General features: G+C 36.2%; 1 protein-coding gene across 4 annotated transcripts in view; it reads left to right on the top strand.

Moving 5' to 3' along the window:
* The window catches only part of SUGCT (succinyl-CoA:glutarate-CoA transferase), a 318,249-nt gene that overhangs the window by 251,222 nt on the left and 49,461 nt on the right, over positions 1-17,566 (top strand). For all 4 annotated transcript variants that reach the window (XM_027675845.1, XM_027675843.1, XM_027675841.1 and 1 more), the window contains one exon: positions 12,862-12,925. In XM_027675845.1, coding sequence (XP_027531646.1) covers positions 12,862-12,925 — 64 coding nt within the window. The remainder of the gene's footprint in view (positions 1-12,861; positions 12,926-17,566) is intronic.

Below are 17,566 nucleotides of genomic sequence, written 5' to 3'. Positions count from 1 at the left end.
ATTCAGGCAGCTAGCTTCAATGGCAAAATCGCCTTAGTTAAACATCACTAGCATAGCAGTACGAACAAAACATTCTGCATGCCTGAAGGATGTCTTTAGCTTGTCACTTAAAACTTACACCTAACTAGATGAATGATAATGAACAAAATTTACTACTTCAGTTTTCCAAGAGACAACTATGGATGTCCATCTGGGCCTCATCATTAACAGACTAAAATGCAAAACCTGACTGAACAGCAGTATTGCAGCGTGCTTTGGGTTTTGCTCTGACTCCCGTTTGCATCAGGAGAAGCAGAATCTGTTTTCTTAGTAGCTAATCAAGTACAACCCCAGGTAACATTACACAGCTCCTAGTCCAGATCACCAGTTACATACTTCTCCTTGTAAAATTATTCCTACTTAATTACAGTGAACCTTTAAGTCACTGTGGGTACATTTACTTTGGCATTTTAGGGCTTTAAAAGCAAATATCCATTTACCATGCTTTGGTTTACATCATGAAGCTACCTCAGAGACAGAAGGTTGGATTCCTAGCTCATTTACTTTTTTTCCCTTGATGGACTGCAATCAAAATTAGACACCTACAATTTAGTAATCAAACACAAGGTAAATATAAGCTAAATGTCTTGTAGCTACTTTTGAGTGTCACTTGTGTATATGGAACTTTTTAAAATAATTTTTGGGGTGGTACTGTGTTCCTTAAATTTCAAAATGGTCCCAACTTAGCATGATTTACCTTCATGAAGTTCAACCAAGACTTCATTGCCTTGAATAGCTGAGCAATAATAACAAAAAGCAAGCATCAGATTTATGACAGCTCTGCTTTCTTTGATGTCTTCTTGAGTGATATGTTTATGCAAGACAAATAAGTAAGCTGTGTCCATGAACCCTACTTGAAAAAACTCCAGATTTGTTCTAGAGATGGAGTATCTCTTTTCTCTTCAAGTGTATGTTGATGGATTAAGGGAGAAGGCAGGCAGGCTCTGTCAACTGCCTGTAAGCAGAAGCTTGACTGAAGATGGAGCATTTGTCAGTGCTGAAAGGGAAAACTGAATTGTACACACATCTGAGCTGTCCTTTAACACCTTAGGCACTTACCACTTATTCAGGTCACATTTTCTGAGTGCATTACTGTTTTTTCCTTCAACCCACAGAGTATTGACTCTAAGCCCGTGAATATTCTGTTATACGTAAAAAGGAAAGAATTGATAAGGAACATCTGTGTCAGTGGATACATGGTAGCAGTGAATTTCAGCAATACTGAGGATTTTATTATGTAGTGCAAATTAATTTTGGCAGCCTGCTGCTGTAAATCAGAAGGCAGATGGCTTAAGTCCTCTGATTTGAAACTAGCCCAGTACCATGTCCTTTCTGTGTCTTTAAGTATCCATGGGCCTTTTATTCTTCTGAAAAATTGTGGAAATACTACTTCCCACATTTTACAGATGAGGAACTGATAAACACACTCCTGAATACAACTCAGTTAAAACTAGGCATTTGAGTTAGATTTGAGAGGTAGTTACATTCTTATTGTAAGATCACTCCATCATAATGGAGTAATATAATAACCATAGTAATGATAGTTGTAGTCAAGTATCAAAGTCATATTCATGCTCTAGATGTGTCTTTGTTGTCTATGTGCTTATATGAGGGAAATTTGGTTACCATCTTGCAATCCTCAGTCAAATGTCTGATGGTAAGTGAGGTGAATATGGGTCATATCATTAATTTCCAAAATCATCCTATACATGCATGGTAGAGAAGAAATCCCATAATGTGAATTAATTTTTTAATGAGAAATCCTTTATTTGACTGTCTTTGGTAATTCTCCAGGTCACACATTCCATTTGCAGTCCATATCAGTAGTAATTGTCAATTAATTTTATGTGGCAACTGTGTTTTGATAATTTCTGGTTTTCTGTAATTGGAGGATGGGCTGAGTCCAGTCAACAGTAGTCCTCTTTCAAAAAACAGCTTTCAGTTGAATACCGACAGCTGTATTCAGTAGACTAACAATACATGGGCACAAACCCAGAACTTTTAGTTCTTCCAAAAGAATATTTCTTCAGATATAAGATTGAGGTAAAGGATATGGAAATGTTGAAATAATTTTTTTTCTATTTATCTTAACTAAATGGTGGTATTGGATGAGTGAGAAAGTGTTTGCAAGTATACAGATTCGGTTCTGAAGAAAAAAGTCTGTCTAAGTGAAGCCATTTTATATATACTTATGAAGAAACTAGGCTAGAAGTTTTATGGGAATGGATTTCTAATAGTTCTCTGGCATGACTGGATCCTCAAGGGAAATACTATGATATTGGGCTTTTACATAATCACAGAGTCTAGATATTGGAGGTGGATCACGTCACTGAAAAATCCTTCTATATTGCAAAAAGCCAGGGTTGTTCTATGCGGTGTGTTTTCTAATGTTTTTACTTAATTTTAGTTTTAAAATTTCTGCCCATCTAAAAGCATAGGTAGTTCCTAGCAGCAGAAAATTAAAATGGTGCTAAGTTAATGTTTTTCCTATTTAATTTGCATGTTTTTACATACCAGTGCATCTTCCTCACTTGTTCCTCATCTCGATTACTGATAGTACTGTTTAAATATTTTAAATGGTAATTTCTTCCATAACTGGAATACATCCAGAAAAGAACACCAAAGCTCGGGGAGAGGCTGGCAGGCATGTCCTCTGAGGAGGGACTGAGGACACTGGATTTATCTGATTTGGAGAGGAGGAGGCTGAGGGGCGACCTCATTGCTCCCAACAGCTTCCTGAGGAGGGGAAGTGGAGAGGGAGGTGCTGAGCTCTTCTCCCTGTTACACAGTGCCAGGACACATGGTTCAAAGCTGCATCCATCAAGGGAAGTTTGGACTTGACATTAGGAAAACTTTTTTTACCCAGAAGGTGGTCAAACCCTGGAACAGACTTCCTAGAGAGGTGGTCAATGCCCCACCCCAGCCCCATGCCTGTCAGTGCTGAAGAGGCATTTGGACAGTACCCTTAAAGCCATGCTTTAACTTTTGGGCAGCCCTGAAGTGGTCAGGCAGTGGGACTAGGTGGTTGTTTTAGTTCCCTTCCAACTTAAGTATACTGTTGTATTCTGTCTTTATTCAGTTGTATGGCTCTTAGTTAACATAGGTAAAAGTAGTCACCTCTTTTCACCTTCCTGTTATTGTAAGTAATTTTTTGTGACTTCTGATCCATATTCTTTGTTTGCGACTTTGTTTTCTGTTTGAGACAAAACCCAAACACTGCAAAATTGGAGGTCGCAATAATAAAGAAACACTTCTAACAGTTACTTAGACTCTTCTAGACTTGAGACTTACAGCCTACATCAGTTAGTATTTTTATCTCAACATTCATGTGCCTCTTTTAAGGAATAAAAGGATTCTTGCCACTTGAGTTTTGAATATCTCTTTCAAGCTCTGCGTTTAGTTGACTTTAGATAAGCAGACTAGTGGGACAAAAAGTTCAGACAAATTAAAAACCTGGACAAACAGGGTTTTGGAGTAATTAATTACAACAAAAAGAAGCTCTAGTTTTATGCACTCCACTGTATGTAACATGTAGATACATATCAATGAGATACAAAGAAATAATGCTTTCTTTTTCAAAAGTATCCTGTGATGTGCACTTAAAATATGTCTTAGACTTATGTGACACTTGTATTGTCGTACAATACTGTTTTCAAAATAGCTTAATATATCCAACATTACAGTACTGCCACTTTAGTCTGAAACACCAAGCATTTTTTAATGTTGTTAATGTTAATCTCTCCCAACTGCTTTCTTAAACAGCAGGTGATCAATTGGAAAAATTGCAGTAACTCAGAATATTGTGACACGATTATAGCAATGGGTTGGTTTCATTCACCAGCAAAATTGTATTCAATTTTATTGCAACAGAATTATTTAATGAACTTTTTTTATCTCAATAGTATAGAAGATACTTACTCTGATGCTCAATTAGGATGATGTACACAAACTTCTTGTGACCTGCATAGAATAGTAAGGAGTTGAAGAGGTCTAGTGTCCAAAGGTAGTTCTGGAAAAAGAGTCTTTTGCAGACTGGAGTTTATTAGATAGGTTTGCCGCTTGTAGGAAATACATAGTGTATAATAAGCTAGTAGTATTGTAACCAGAAGACTCAAAACATGAAACTTTGATGCATTTGTGTTGTGCTTAGATTTAACCCAGGTTGGATCTAGCCTCACAAAACAGCTGCAAGCCTAAGATAATTCCTTTTATTAACATATTTTTATTTCATTTTATTAAGTGTCACCTCTGTACATTTGTGTTGTTTGATTGCCCTTCATTCTAATTATCTGCTTGAATAGCATTAGTTAGAATATAAGGTCTTATACAAAACGAATAGTCAGAGTAGTGCTTATGGCTTGACACAAGACAGTTCTTCTGTCAAATATTAACTGCTGTGCAACCTGCTCCAACTAAACTCAAATACAGTGAACTGTTGCAAATTATTGTATTTTGAAGTCCCTGACATGGTTCAGAATGTAGACATGTAAAAAATGCTTTTCCAATTACATTGCATATCCGCTTAGATTTGCATGTTTGGAAAAAATACTCTTCGGTCATGAGAGATCAGTGTCACTGGTGCTTTTAGCGCTGTTGTATCCTAGTACTGCCTTATGTAATAGGTGTCACTGCTGAAGCAGAAGAAACCCTCAAGACAAAGCTGAGGAGACAAAGTTGAATATAACTTCTAAAATACATTAGAATGTTTGAAGATATGAATTTACCCAGGTGAACTATCTAGTGCCTTTGTTCATGCAAAACTATGTAAGATTTTAAGTGTAAAAAGCAGTACTTGGTGTTTTCCTTTTTCTCTTTCCCTCCTTGGTCCCTCATAGCTTCTTTAGCAACTTGTTTCAGCAACTATATGCTCTAATCAACTGATCTGTAAAAGGTATGAAGCTGTTTATCTGGAAAGCATGTGAGAGTTTCTGTCTCTATATATAGATACTGTGAACTCTCCAGATTTCTGGTAACAATTGTGGTGGAAACAGAGATGAAGTAAGCATCAGATAAAGGACTGATAGGGCTTATATTCACCATATAGTTGCCTGAATATAAGTTTTCAGGTATATTTTTCATGGTAATTCCACTTGGAATGGTTGATCCTTCCATTTGTTGGGGCTTAGCCCTGGTACCGGCTTTTTGAGGTGTCCTTGCTGGGAAACTGACAGGGCAAAACAAAGTTCAGGCTCCTTCTATGCCAGGTCTGACCACAGATGGGAAGATAATGTAGAAGATCAGTGCAGAAATACAGATGTTATGCTTTATCGGGTTCTCTGTGTTTTTAGGAGTATATCAAGAATTTTCTAGCTTTCTAACATTTTTGTGGCTTAAGGAAATGAACAGTGCTTTCTTAAATTTTTTTTCATTTATGGTTGATGTATATTTTCCAGATGAATGAAATTTTGTTATGGGAGCATCAATAAAATGTCTAGTGTACTAGTTGGTGACATTACTGCAGGCAATTGGTAAGTCTGTACATCAGGACTGCTATATTTCTGTTGTGTTTTATTAATTTAGGTCCTGTATTTTTATTGCTAAGGTTAATGGCATAGGATCATTAACTTCAAAGCAAGAGAAGTCTGGAAGCATTGCAAAGTTCACTGGATGCATTGTATTTAAAAAACAGTATTGTATTTTTGCTCACAGTTACATATCTAGTAGTCAAAAATCAATTGCTTTTTACATTAAATTCTTACAGAGCATCTAATGCACATTAATGACTAAGTAACTGTGAAATATAATATTTTCAAAATTATGTTTTATTTGTTTTTTTAAGAAGATAGTTTCTGAAAGAAATCACCTCTTTTGTGTGCACACTCATAGCTGTGAAATACCTTCTTGGCTTTAGTTTCTTTTTGCTTTACTGCAGCTTGTAGAGAAATTTTATGGTTGGGTAATAAAATTCATAACTAAATGCTAAAGTGGATAACAGTAGCTAAGTACTGAACTGCTCTAAAGGAGTTGAAGATACTGATGTGAAGCGGGAACTTATTTTTCACCTTCCTCATATACGTCTTGCAGCTAGCACTCTTGAATCCCAATTCCTTGGTGTAGGCATGGTTAGGAGTTCTCTGTCTTAAATACTTTTGTTACAAATGCTAATGTTAATGGAGTAGAGTATAAATCAGGAAAAATCTCCATGTGCCAGAGTTTCTGTTGATGAAAGTTTCTTTGGACAGGTCATCTAGCAACACTCAACAGCATCTATGCAGTTTACTAGGGTAATCCACACGTTTCTACACAAGCACTCCTTTGACTTTATTCAAAGTTCTGTGCTTCAAACCACAGTTTCAGTTCCTTTTCTAAAGTTCTACAAAGGTCAGTGCAAGAGTATGCAGGAATAAACCACTTACAAGAGGTGTAGTGAATCTCTGCCTGAAGCAGACTGAGGGTCTGTAGAGATATGCTCTCATCTGGGTGTACTTTACAATACTAAGCAGATGCCAGTGTTAAGTGGCATTCCTCTGTGGATGCACAAGTTTTGCAGTCCTGGGAATACTAGCTCTAATGAAACAATGAATGATGTATAAATAAAGCGTAACACTTACATGGCAGGTGAAAGATGGATAGAGCACTTAAAAGAAGGCTCTTGGGAACTCAGTGCGGCATGCGAGATTAGAAAACCTATACTGATTATGTACTTTGTAATGGGTGAAAAAAGTGAGGTTCCCAAGGACTATCAGAAATGAAGTGATATATTAGCATAGTGGAACAATGCTGTTATTTAATGGTTCCCGTGCTTACTGTTAGCCCAATAATAAGTTTGTGAATATTTGAGGCTTTCTGACTGTTAATATTTCTTTTCCACCTATAAGTGTATTCTTGCCGTAACATGCATACCTATCTGAGAAAACACAGGATTTCTGTAACAACTCTTAGTAATGTTCAGCTTTGTTGAAGATGGCACATTTTGAAAACATAGTACCCCTACATGGTAGAAAAACACCTCAGTCATTTTTCAATCCAGAGTTGCATCTGCATGTGACTTACTCCGATATCACATGGCAAAAAAAGTTACTTCTGAAAAAACTCAGTTGTACAAAGCCTCATCAGAATTTTCTCTTCATCGTCTCCAGCTACATAGGCAGGTCTGGATATAATGCCTGATGAACATATGAAACATCTACAGAGTTGTTATTAAAACAATGGCAGTGGAAAGGTTCCTGGTATTTTTACCCCATCAGGGCACTTATGGCACACAGCACTTAAAGGTGTGGCAGTCCTACCTTATTATTTGTATAATCTAGGAAATATTAATGTAAGCTAGGAAATATGCTTACATTTCATTAACAAGTCAGTTTCCACAGAGGAAAATATCTGTAAACTTATTTTGTTGTTGTTTAATGTTAGAGATAAATGCCAATGAAATAAAATAGAATTAAAGCCTTTCACTTGACGTTCTGGATGTTGCCAAAATAATATAACCCAAATTCAGCCCAGAATACTCTTTTTAATTTTTATGTTCACTTGCATTTCTAAAAATTACTTGTAATTAGATTTTTCCATGCTTTTTGTTCAGAGAAACTGCTAACATAATATTTAAATGCTGAATTTAGTATTTGTAATAATCCCAAGTAGAAAAAATATTATCAAAACTCAGTGATTTGTAGCACCATTGCTAGCAGCAAATTACTGGCAATTCTGACTGAAAGAAGTAAAACCAGTCAATATTTCAGACTGTTGCAATAATAAAATCAATCTGTTTCTGTAACGCCAGGTGATCAGTGTGGAATTATCAGTGTTAGACAGGAAAGCTATGCTGCAGCTGGAGACAGTCTCTTTGATCTCAGAGCCAGTGCTTTGAATACAGCCACACCTCATCTTGCTACCAGCATGAGCCAGGTCTCATATCCAAATAGCAGCACAGCCAACAGTCTTTGCTAAAATATTTCTGTGAATTTAGGATTTACACATTCAAACCCATCAAAAATATGGGTTTACAATCACATCAATTCTCAGAGAAGACACACATCTGAAGAGTATATGTATTTTTTACCAATAAACACAGATTCTTTCCTCTGCCACGTTTCCAGACTGATGGTGCAAGAAGTTGTGCTACACTTGGACATCTGAGGAAGGGGCCTGATTTTGGAGCACACAGAAAGCCCCTTAACGTCAGGGTCAGATCTGCAACATCAGAGTTAATGACAGACTTGTATTCATGCACTTTTGTATATTTTGGGCTGAGTTATAAATTTTTATTCTCTTAATCTCCTTGCTATTAGTTACAAATATTAAGTATACCATATGCTAATAAACCCCTCTGAAATACTTGCTTCTCCACAAGAGTTAAAAAACAGATTCTTTACTGGAATATGGTAACCTATTAGAAAAAAAAAAAGTACATTCTTTTACTCTCATTACTTTTCAATATATCTGATGAAAACATATGAGATTTATATAGACTTATTTAGCAGCTGTATCATATTTACTTAGACTGTGAGGTATAAATTGAAATTAGTATTTTTTCTCAAGAATGTGTTTGATGATTAGGCAATAGCAAAGGTGTTTCTGCTTTGTCACAAATGGATTTCATTGTTTAATATTTTTTGATTGTTTAATGTCTCTGTGCATTATACTATGGCTGATTTAGCACTAAGGACTTTTCAATTTTTATTTTGTAGCAGGAGGTGCTAAGGGAAGTAAAACATTATTATGAGAACTAATCTGAGCATCAGGGTCATGTCTTACTTTGATTATTGAATTTGAAAGATGATTTAGGAAATTGAGTTACTAAAAACATTAATTGCCTAGTTCATATTGACCACAGAAACAATTTGCTGAGTAGATTCTCAGGGAGGGAGAGGGTGAGTCTGTGAAGAACTGAGAAGAGCACACTGAGAAGAGGCACATAGGGTGCCTGAGAAGAGCTCACTGTGGTGGGTGTATTCTGTGCCAGTATTATGAACCACTAAAAGAATCCTGGAAACTTATCCAGGAAAGCTGGTAAAGTTTCACCGTCTTTACACTCCTTTCTGAACAGAAGTCTAATTTTAGTCTAATGTGCAGGTTGCATAATTTCAGATTTTTGGTGTTTCAGTTAATGGATGACAAGAAGTAGGATTTCCATTGGGATACTTACATACAGCTTTAAGAACGAAGAATGTCTGTGGAAGGTCTTGTCTCAAACCGTAGTGAGAATAGACTGCTGGTGCAGGAAATTAATGAGGGTGGCTACTCATACAGAAGTTGAAGAAAAGCTGACAAATGAGGGCTCACACCACTTTAAGACATCTGCTAGTGATGTTAGTCATACAAAAAGGTGTAGGGGACAAGAATCAAATGTACATGAAAGCTGAAAGAGGAGAAATTCTGGAAAGGTAATACAATGTCAAACTTGAAAGTTAAATAAAAAACAAAGTGGCCAACTCTCTGCTTCCCCAAATGCATACAACACACTCTACACCAACATGAGATATGTAAGATTAAAAAAAGTAACTTGAAATTCTTGGCAAAGAAGGAGAATCTTGATATAGTAGCCATTACAGAAGAATCTTGGCATGACAAAAATCAAGAAGAGGGCGTAATACCTTGCTTTAAACTGAACAGGAATGACAGATTAGGTCATAGAGCTGGGGGAGCTGTATTAAGGCTATACTGTTGAACTTTCTGATCAGGAAGCGGATATTGAGTCCAAAACATTGAAGGAGACCAAAGAATCATCTAAGCCTAATGAGGTAGTAATAATGGGTGAATTCAACTACCTTCAGCTGATCAAATGTCACATTGGGACAGAGCATAAGGGAAGCAGTCTCTCATCACTCTGAGTGATAGCCTTTCTGAAACATTTAGTTCGAAAGTGTGGACATGGAAATTCTTGACTTAAGCAACATAGAGGAATGCAGGTAAGAAACGCTTAACTCCTGTATCAGAACAAACCTTCTTGGGTTGAAATCATGGCTACTGTACAATTAAATTCAATATTGAAAAGCCAATAGCTAGTTGTTATTATTATGTCCTGTCCCAGCATGAAATGGTGATAAATTTCAAATATGAGAGGTAGATGCAGGTAAAATGGAGATATATGTGATTCATTAATACAATACTTAGATACGGTAGAGAGATCATATTACCTTCTCCAGATGAGCCCTGTATGCTAGAATCTGTGTTTGGAAAGAAGAACAATAAAGTTATTAGTGATAAAAGACAACTTTGGCAACAGAACTTGAAAATACTGGGATTGTTGCATGGAAAAAAGGGGAAGGGGAAACATAGTAATATGCAAACCATTCTGCTGTGTAACAACATTCTAGAAATAAAAGACCAACCAGAACCAGGCATCAGACGGGGATATGTTTAATATCCTTTTCAAATATCAAATGAGTTAACATATTTTTATTTGGAAAGAGATACTTTTAGGATGTGGAATGCAATTCCAATATGACAATGTGTTCACAACACGTGCTATTACTTCTTCAGGGGATGATTATGGCCATAGCTCTATGTTCAGAACGTACGGGGAAAACTATTATTATTTTTTTGTGGTTTGGAGGCACAAGGAGTAATTACATTTAGCAACAGCCAGCTATCTTGTGGCTACAAAAAAATATGGAGAAAATGGTTACATAATTTCCTTTGTGGCACTGAAAATCCTTTTCACTAAACTCTAGATGAAACTGTGAAACCTATAGAAATGCATATTTTTAATGTATGGCTCTACATTAAATAGAACTTCTAAAATTTGGATCCGGAAAGGGTGTAGGTGGGGGCTGACAAGGTTTGACTGGTGATCATCAAAGATACTTCAGGGTTTTTGTAGTTCATTCTGTAAAGAAAAGGGACATGGAACTTGAGCCTAACAATAAAAGATTTAAGAAAAAAATCTTTTAAATGTAATTTAAGTCTGCTTTATGAGAATAAAAATTTAGAGACCCAAATCAGAGAAAAACGTGAGTTTTTTGGAGCTCTGAGTAGCTGCTAGAGAATTTGTATGTTTTTCTGTAACCAAATGGAGCCACTTTTAGGTACATCCTTTAATTTGCCATCTAAAGAACTGCTTATGCACCTGAGCTTGCAGTGGATTTCAAGTTCAAATAAGTGTGTTCTCTTGCATTCAAGTCCTAAATAATCAATTAAATGCATAAAGAAAGCCCATGTAAGTAAGTTTCGGAGAAAGGAGGCCAGACTTTCAATACTGTTGATCAAGGGCATAACTGGAAAGATTCTAAATATGAGTTAAAACAAGCAATTATATTTCCTAATGCTGTCATTTGGAAAAAAATTCTGAATGTCTCACTTGAATGTCTACCAAATTTGCCGTTAACCTTCTGAAAGAGAAATAGAACTAATGATTTGGGATACCGCCAAACAATTAGACCAGTGAACAGACATTGTTCCACCAGCATCTATTATCGGAAATATCTGGATTTCTAAATGTCAGCTAAATAGGCTTACCCCACAAGCTAAGAGAAAGCTGACCTGACCCTTTGACACCACCTGTTCAGGAATGGGAATTTCTTAAGCAGGCTATTCTACACAGATAAAAGGTTCACAAAATTTGACCTGGAAAGAATGGTTAAGGGAATTAGTTTTGTTTAGTCTAGAAAAGAGCAGACCGAGGGAGGATGTGATTACAATCTTTCAGTATATAAAAGAATGTTATAAAGATGCTAGTGATTGGCTTTCTGTATCCACTTGGGAAAAAGACAACAATAAAGATGTCCCATGCAAAGGTATTTGGATTATGTATTAGGAGAAAAAATTCTAATAATAAAAATAGAGAATGTGATGTACATTACATAAGAAAATTCTAATCTCATTAACTGGAAATTTTCAAGAATACTTAGACCAACACTTGTCATTAATAGTCAAGATTGCTACTGTTATTCATGGTGCAAAGTGAATAGGTAGATGTATTACAAGATCTCTTAATAGTTTTTGCCCATCTTTCATTTGCTGCAGCTGATGCATTTGGCAAGACAATCTAGATTTGTTATATTGGATATAGAAATAATTGCATATTCTAAGGCTTTCTATTTGTAGAGGATACTTCAATAATAAAATAAATTTTTTTTTTTAAGAATTCTGATTATGTGATTAAGGTAACACCATTACGAGGATAGCAGAATAATAGGTAAGGAAATTATACAGTTTGATTATTGGCTTTGGATGCAAAAGTCTCTTAACAAGAGCAGTGAGTTTGCTAGTAAGGATTTCTTTTTCCCTGTTACTTGAGTATCACATATTGGTTTTTGGTTGATGTTAATAACAAGGAGCTGAAAATTGCAATGAATAATCATCCCATACAGATATACACGGGGCTGAAGCATGGCATACCCACTCAAAAGAACAGAAGAACCATCAAAATTATTTCATCTTTCCTAAATCCTTGTAAAAGCTACTAAGACAGCATTTCACAGTATGATCCATCACGAGCTCAAAAGCAACTTAGTAAAAGTGAAAAAATAAACTAGAGAACATAGGTTATGTGTAGGCCTTTATTACATATTACAGATTGAAATGAAATTGTGTGAAGGTTTTAATACTCAGTCTGTCTTGGTACCAGTTGCCTGTTGATGGTTGAAAGTGTAACACACTTGCAGCTCAGTTTCTTATGTTTGATATTGTATAAGAACTTAAAATACGTTAGAGATGTTCAGTCTTACTGAAGCATTTATTTAGATGCATAAATAAAAAGTAGTGTCAAACATCAGGGCTTTCATTTTACAAATTAAGCAAACTACTTGAGTTGAAGATCCCTGTATTTTCAGTTAGTCTATGAAAGAACATGATGATGTTTTTCTCTTTTTTTCCTCTTGAGTTTAGGAACTGATTATATTTTTCATTACATACATGTTTTGTTTTGTTTTGTTTTCATAGGTACTGCACAATGGACTTGTGATGGAAATGAATCATCCAACAGCTGGGAGGATCGCTGTTCCAGGTTAGATGTTTAATCCTTTTTTTCTAAATTAAATGCTACATGACATCCTGAGTGTTTCTGGAACTCAGTTGAGGACATGATGCATCTTCACATTTCAGTCAAATGGACAAAAGTCTATCCAGGCTGACATTGGTGCTCATAGTCATTTCAGTAGCAGAAAAATGGGTTAAAATGTGTGTTAGAATAGCTTCTGGTTTCCATCGGTCAGTTGTCATAAAACGTGAACATAGATTTGATAATATTTGCAAACTCCCACTGCTAGAAATATTACTGCTAAGTCATCTACATAAATATGTGAATCTGTTTTTGATTTAGGTCTATTTTGCAAGTTACACAGGCTTGTTTTAGGGACATTTCTGTTGTAAAAAAAAAGAAGACAAAAGAGGAAGGAAATTTATACTGAAGCTCAAGATGAAGTCTTGAATAGCTATTTTGTATTTCCAAAGAATACAGAAGTATTAGCCCCTCCTCTTTTAAGCTCTAAAGGGATCAGGAGCTGGTGTAGCTTTCCTTCCACTAGTTAGTTATGGAATGATGTTAGATTCATCCAGAGCCATTATGAACATTCAGATCCTTGCAGTTGGCTCTGTTTTGACCATTGATCTTTATCTGATAATCTGTTAGCTATTGGGTCAACTTTTCCTGCTGCTCTATGCTTTTCTCTCTCACAGGCCACATTGAGAATTGTTTCTCTGTTCATTCAAAGCACCATGTCATGTCTGTTTTTATAAGAACTCACATTTTGATTTTCTGTGCCAATTCCACCCTCTGACACAGCATCCAGTTGTCATCAATTTCAGTTGACTTGAGCACATGTAGTGTTATGCAGAATTTGACCTATAAAATTTATCTTAATTTGCACATCCTGGAATCACACTGGGATGCAGAAAGAATGATTTGAATGAAACCAATCCCATATTAGATCATGTTTTCTGCATGAATGGGGGGGTGTTTTTGTGCATCTATGTGTATGCTCCATATTTGCTCTATAACACAGTTTGCATTCCACATTCCAAGTCTCACTAGACCTGGATGTTTGGTTGATTGTATTAAAAATGCTTCTAATTTAGATGCACATATCTGGAAATAGTAATCCCTTTTTAAATTTTCTTACAGAAAGGCAATCCTGGTTTATTTATCCAAAATTTAAAGACAAATAAGAGATTTTGATTTAATTATTTTTAAAGAAGTAGACAGAAAAGCCTTGCAGATGGTAGAGGAAGTGTGTAAGGTTTTCATGTTGCATACAGTGTATAATCTATCTTAGAGAAAGCAAATACTCCTTAAGGGGATAGGTTAAACTGCAAGAAGAGGAAAGAGATGAAAGGAATGTTCTAATGTCTGTCAGCAGCGATAGAAAGTATTGGCAAGAAAGTGAGTTTTTACATAGGTAAGCCATAGTACTTCACAAATCCTTAGTTATTTTTTATTTTATTAAACTAGTGACACTGCACTAAACTAAAATAAATCATCTTAATCTCTAATGGTTTGCCATTTAGATGGACTTCTATGAAGAGTTTCTTGTATTGAAGCAGATGGCTGAAATGATTATTGGATATTTGAGCAGGAAAAGTAAAATTCCTTCCCTTCCTAGCATGGGAGGATAAGGAGGGGAGAGACAGGGGAAGGAAGGGTGAAGAACACTCATTCAGTGTGAGTAGAATGGACCTATTGATACCACTGGAAAGACAGTGCATTACTCTGTCCCAAAATTAAAGTGCACAGGTGGGTTTGGCCGCTGTTGATGGTAGGTAATGGAAGTATCCTGGATTTGTTCTGCTCCATGATGTACCTGAAGAGTACAGGGAAGAGTGTGCAGAGAAGGCCTCCAGTAGATAAGCTTCTTCTCAACGACTATTTAAAACAGTGGTTTTTTCAATGCAATTATATTTTAATATCTTGTAATTGGTAGAGAACAGCTTTACTAAGCTCTCAGTTTCTGCCTCAGGGTTGCTTATTAAGGAAAATTAATATATTAATTTGAATGTTGAAACTGAATAGGCTAAAAATGTCTGTCCTTAAAGAGACTGGGGAGACTCTGATCCCAAAATAAAAATAAGTTACTGTTATTTCTTAACCATATAAACCAGATTTTAATGTGTCTTTTAGTAATTGAATTGGACATCACACTTGAGGCTCTTGACAGAGATCTGACTTGTGCTGCCAAGTAAAGTTTTGAGTGCAGTGACATGCACTTATTAAGTGATAGCATGCTGGCAGGTTTCAGCTCTAGCATGCATCTAGCATGTTGATTTACAGTAGTCCTTCTCTAGGCATGGCCCCAGTTGAAGAGTTCATTCAAATCTGTGTGTGAATTCTCCATTGTAGATCTTGCAGCTTGAAATTTTGAGGGATTTTGCCATTAACTTTAATGTAGGCTATATTTTTAAAGTTGGACTTGGTAATTCATACTTCTCCTTGCTTAAATATCTTTTGATATGGTTATTGAATTTGCTTCTTTCCTCACCTAGTGTATGTTTTCCCCCTTGCAGTTTTTAAGATTCCCAACCTGAGGTTATACTGTGTGCTGATAAGTGCGTCATTGGATAGTGGTGAAACAGGAGTGGGAGAAGTTGAATTACAAAAACCATATTTCTACTAATTTTTCTTTTCAAAATGTATATTTATGGTAGGAGAGAAAGAGACCTTGCATTTTGATATCTCTTGTTTCAAGTATTCATGAAAAATGTCTATGCACATATACACTGCTGCTGCTAGTATCAAGATATCTTAGATTCAAGAATGGATGTGAAAAAGAAAGTCCATTGTGTCTGACTAAGAGTGACTGTATAAAAGATTGTGAGAACATTTTGAAGAAAAATGTGATTCTGTTGCAGTTCAGTGATTAGGATAATGTTTCACATATATAATTCAGTATATTCATTCCATGAAGTTATTCTAGAACTGACTTATATACATATACTTGACGTATCATATGGAATGTGCAACGCTGTGAGAGAGCCTTGCTTGAGTCATTCTTCCCAGGACTGGTTCATCTGATTGCAGGGCTGAACTAATGAATCTTCTCTGTCTCTATATCTGAAGTCAGCTTAATCATCTGCCAAAGACGATCAGGAGCTGGAGCACCTCAGCTGAAGAGGCTAGAGGAGGGTCAGGAGCTGGTACAGACTGTGGTAAAGGCAGCCTCAGCACCCCTCCAGTACCTACAGGAAGGTTATCAACACAATAACTTCTTCACAGCAGTGCGTGGTGGGCAGATGAGAGATGAGAGATTCAGCCTGTATATCAGGAAAATCTTTTTCATGATGACAACAGCCAGGCAGTGGAACAGGTTGCCCAAAGAGATTGTACATGCTCTGTTCTTAGACATTTTTAAGCTACTGCTATGTAAAACCAGGGACAACCTCTCTGACCTCAGACATGACTCTGACCTGACCCAAGCAAGAGCTTGGACTAGAGACCCCCCCCAAGTCCTTTCCAATTTGGATTATGTTCTTATTCTGATTAAACTTAGTATGTCTTCCTCAGCTCTGTTGTGCTTAGCCCTTTCCATAGAGGTCTGAAGGAAAAATTATATAGTTTAATCAAATGGGGAATGTAGAGCACAGAAAGTACTTTTGGGGGTAAAAAAATTATAGGGGAAAGATGTTTTATGCAGTGCCAGATTGCAGATGATGCTGGATGGCACAGAGACAGTACACTTAACTGAAGGGACAACATTTCAAGAAGGTTTAGCATCTGGGTTAGTCTGGAACTACTTTGCCAAAGAGTAATGGACTTTTACAAAGTGTGGTAGCATGTGAATTTCTGGAAGCCACGGAATATTCTGAGTGGCAATATGGAGCATGATGGGTACCAAACCATACTGATTATGTAGAAAAAAACTAATGGATACAATGCAATCTTTTCCAAACCTTTTCAATTACCATCTATTTATATGGTTTAGGAAACTCAGATAATAATATTCCCAACTTCTGCATTATCTAGTCTCTAATGCTGGCTTTTAAAGGCTGCCAATTTTTGTTTAAAGTCAAAACAGTTTGCAATATGATTTTTTTTTAAATGAAAAAAACACAATGATTTCAGCTGTCCCTAACAAACTAATCTTTGTAGAATTTATTAACTAGCAGGAACCTCTGTGAACTAGACCTCATTTCTGACCCCTTCTAAGCAATAGAGAACTGGAGATTTGGATATAAGCCTACACTTCGGAATCATCTCTGATCAAACAGGAAACAATATAACTGTAGAAATAGCGTAAGACATCTCTTTCAGACAAAACAACTATTCTTAGTTGTGATAATGTTTATATTGTATGTTCTCCTCATCCCCATTTCCTGAGTTGATAAACATCATCTGTGTCTGTCCTTTGGCCCACGGTCTGCATCAAGGATACTTTATTGCTCAGAAAGACCAATTTCTTACCTGGCTTCATGATTTCCTTCTACGTTCTTGAGATAACGTGTTTGGGGGACTGCTCCAAGCTCAGTTAAGAAAAGAGTACAGGGTTCCTACTTGACATAGATTTCTTGGACTGAATTCAGGCAACTTATATTAATTAATCAAGCACTCAGGAGAAATGTCCCTTTTTCCGGTCTTCTCCTGTCACTGTGCATTACAAATATACTACTGAAACAGGAAAGACATTTTTTTCCAGAGGCAGGCTTTTCCTGTTGTATG

This window comes from Neopelma chrysocephalum, unplaced genomic scaffold, assembly GCF_003984885.1.
Source record: "Neopelma chrysocephalum unplaced genomic scaffold, ASM398488v2 Primary Assembly neopelma1_26, whole genome shotgun sequence".
Lineage (NCBI taxonomy): Eukaryota > Metazoa > Chordata > Aves > Passeriformes > Pipridae > Neopelma > Neopelma chrysocephalum.
Note: the sequence above shows the minus strand (reverse complement) of the source record. Positions and strands in the feature narration are given on the sequence as shown.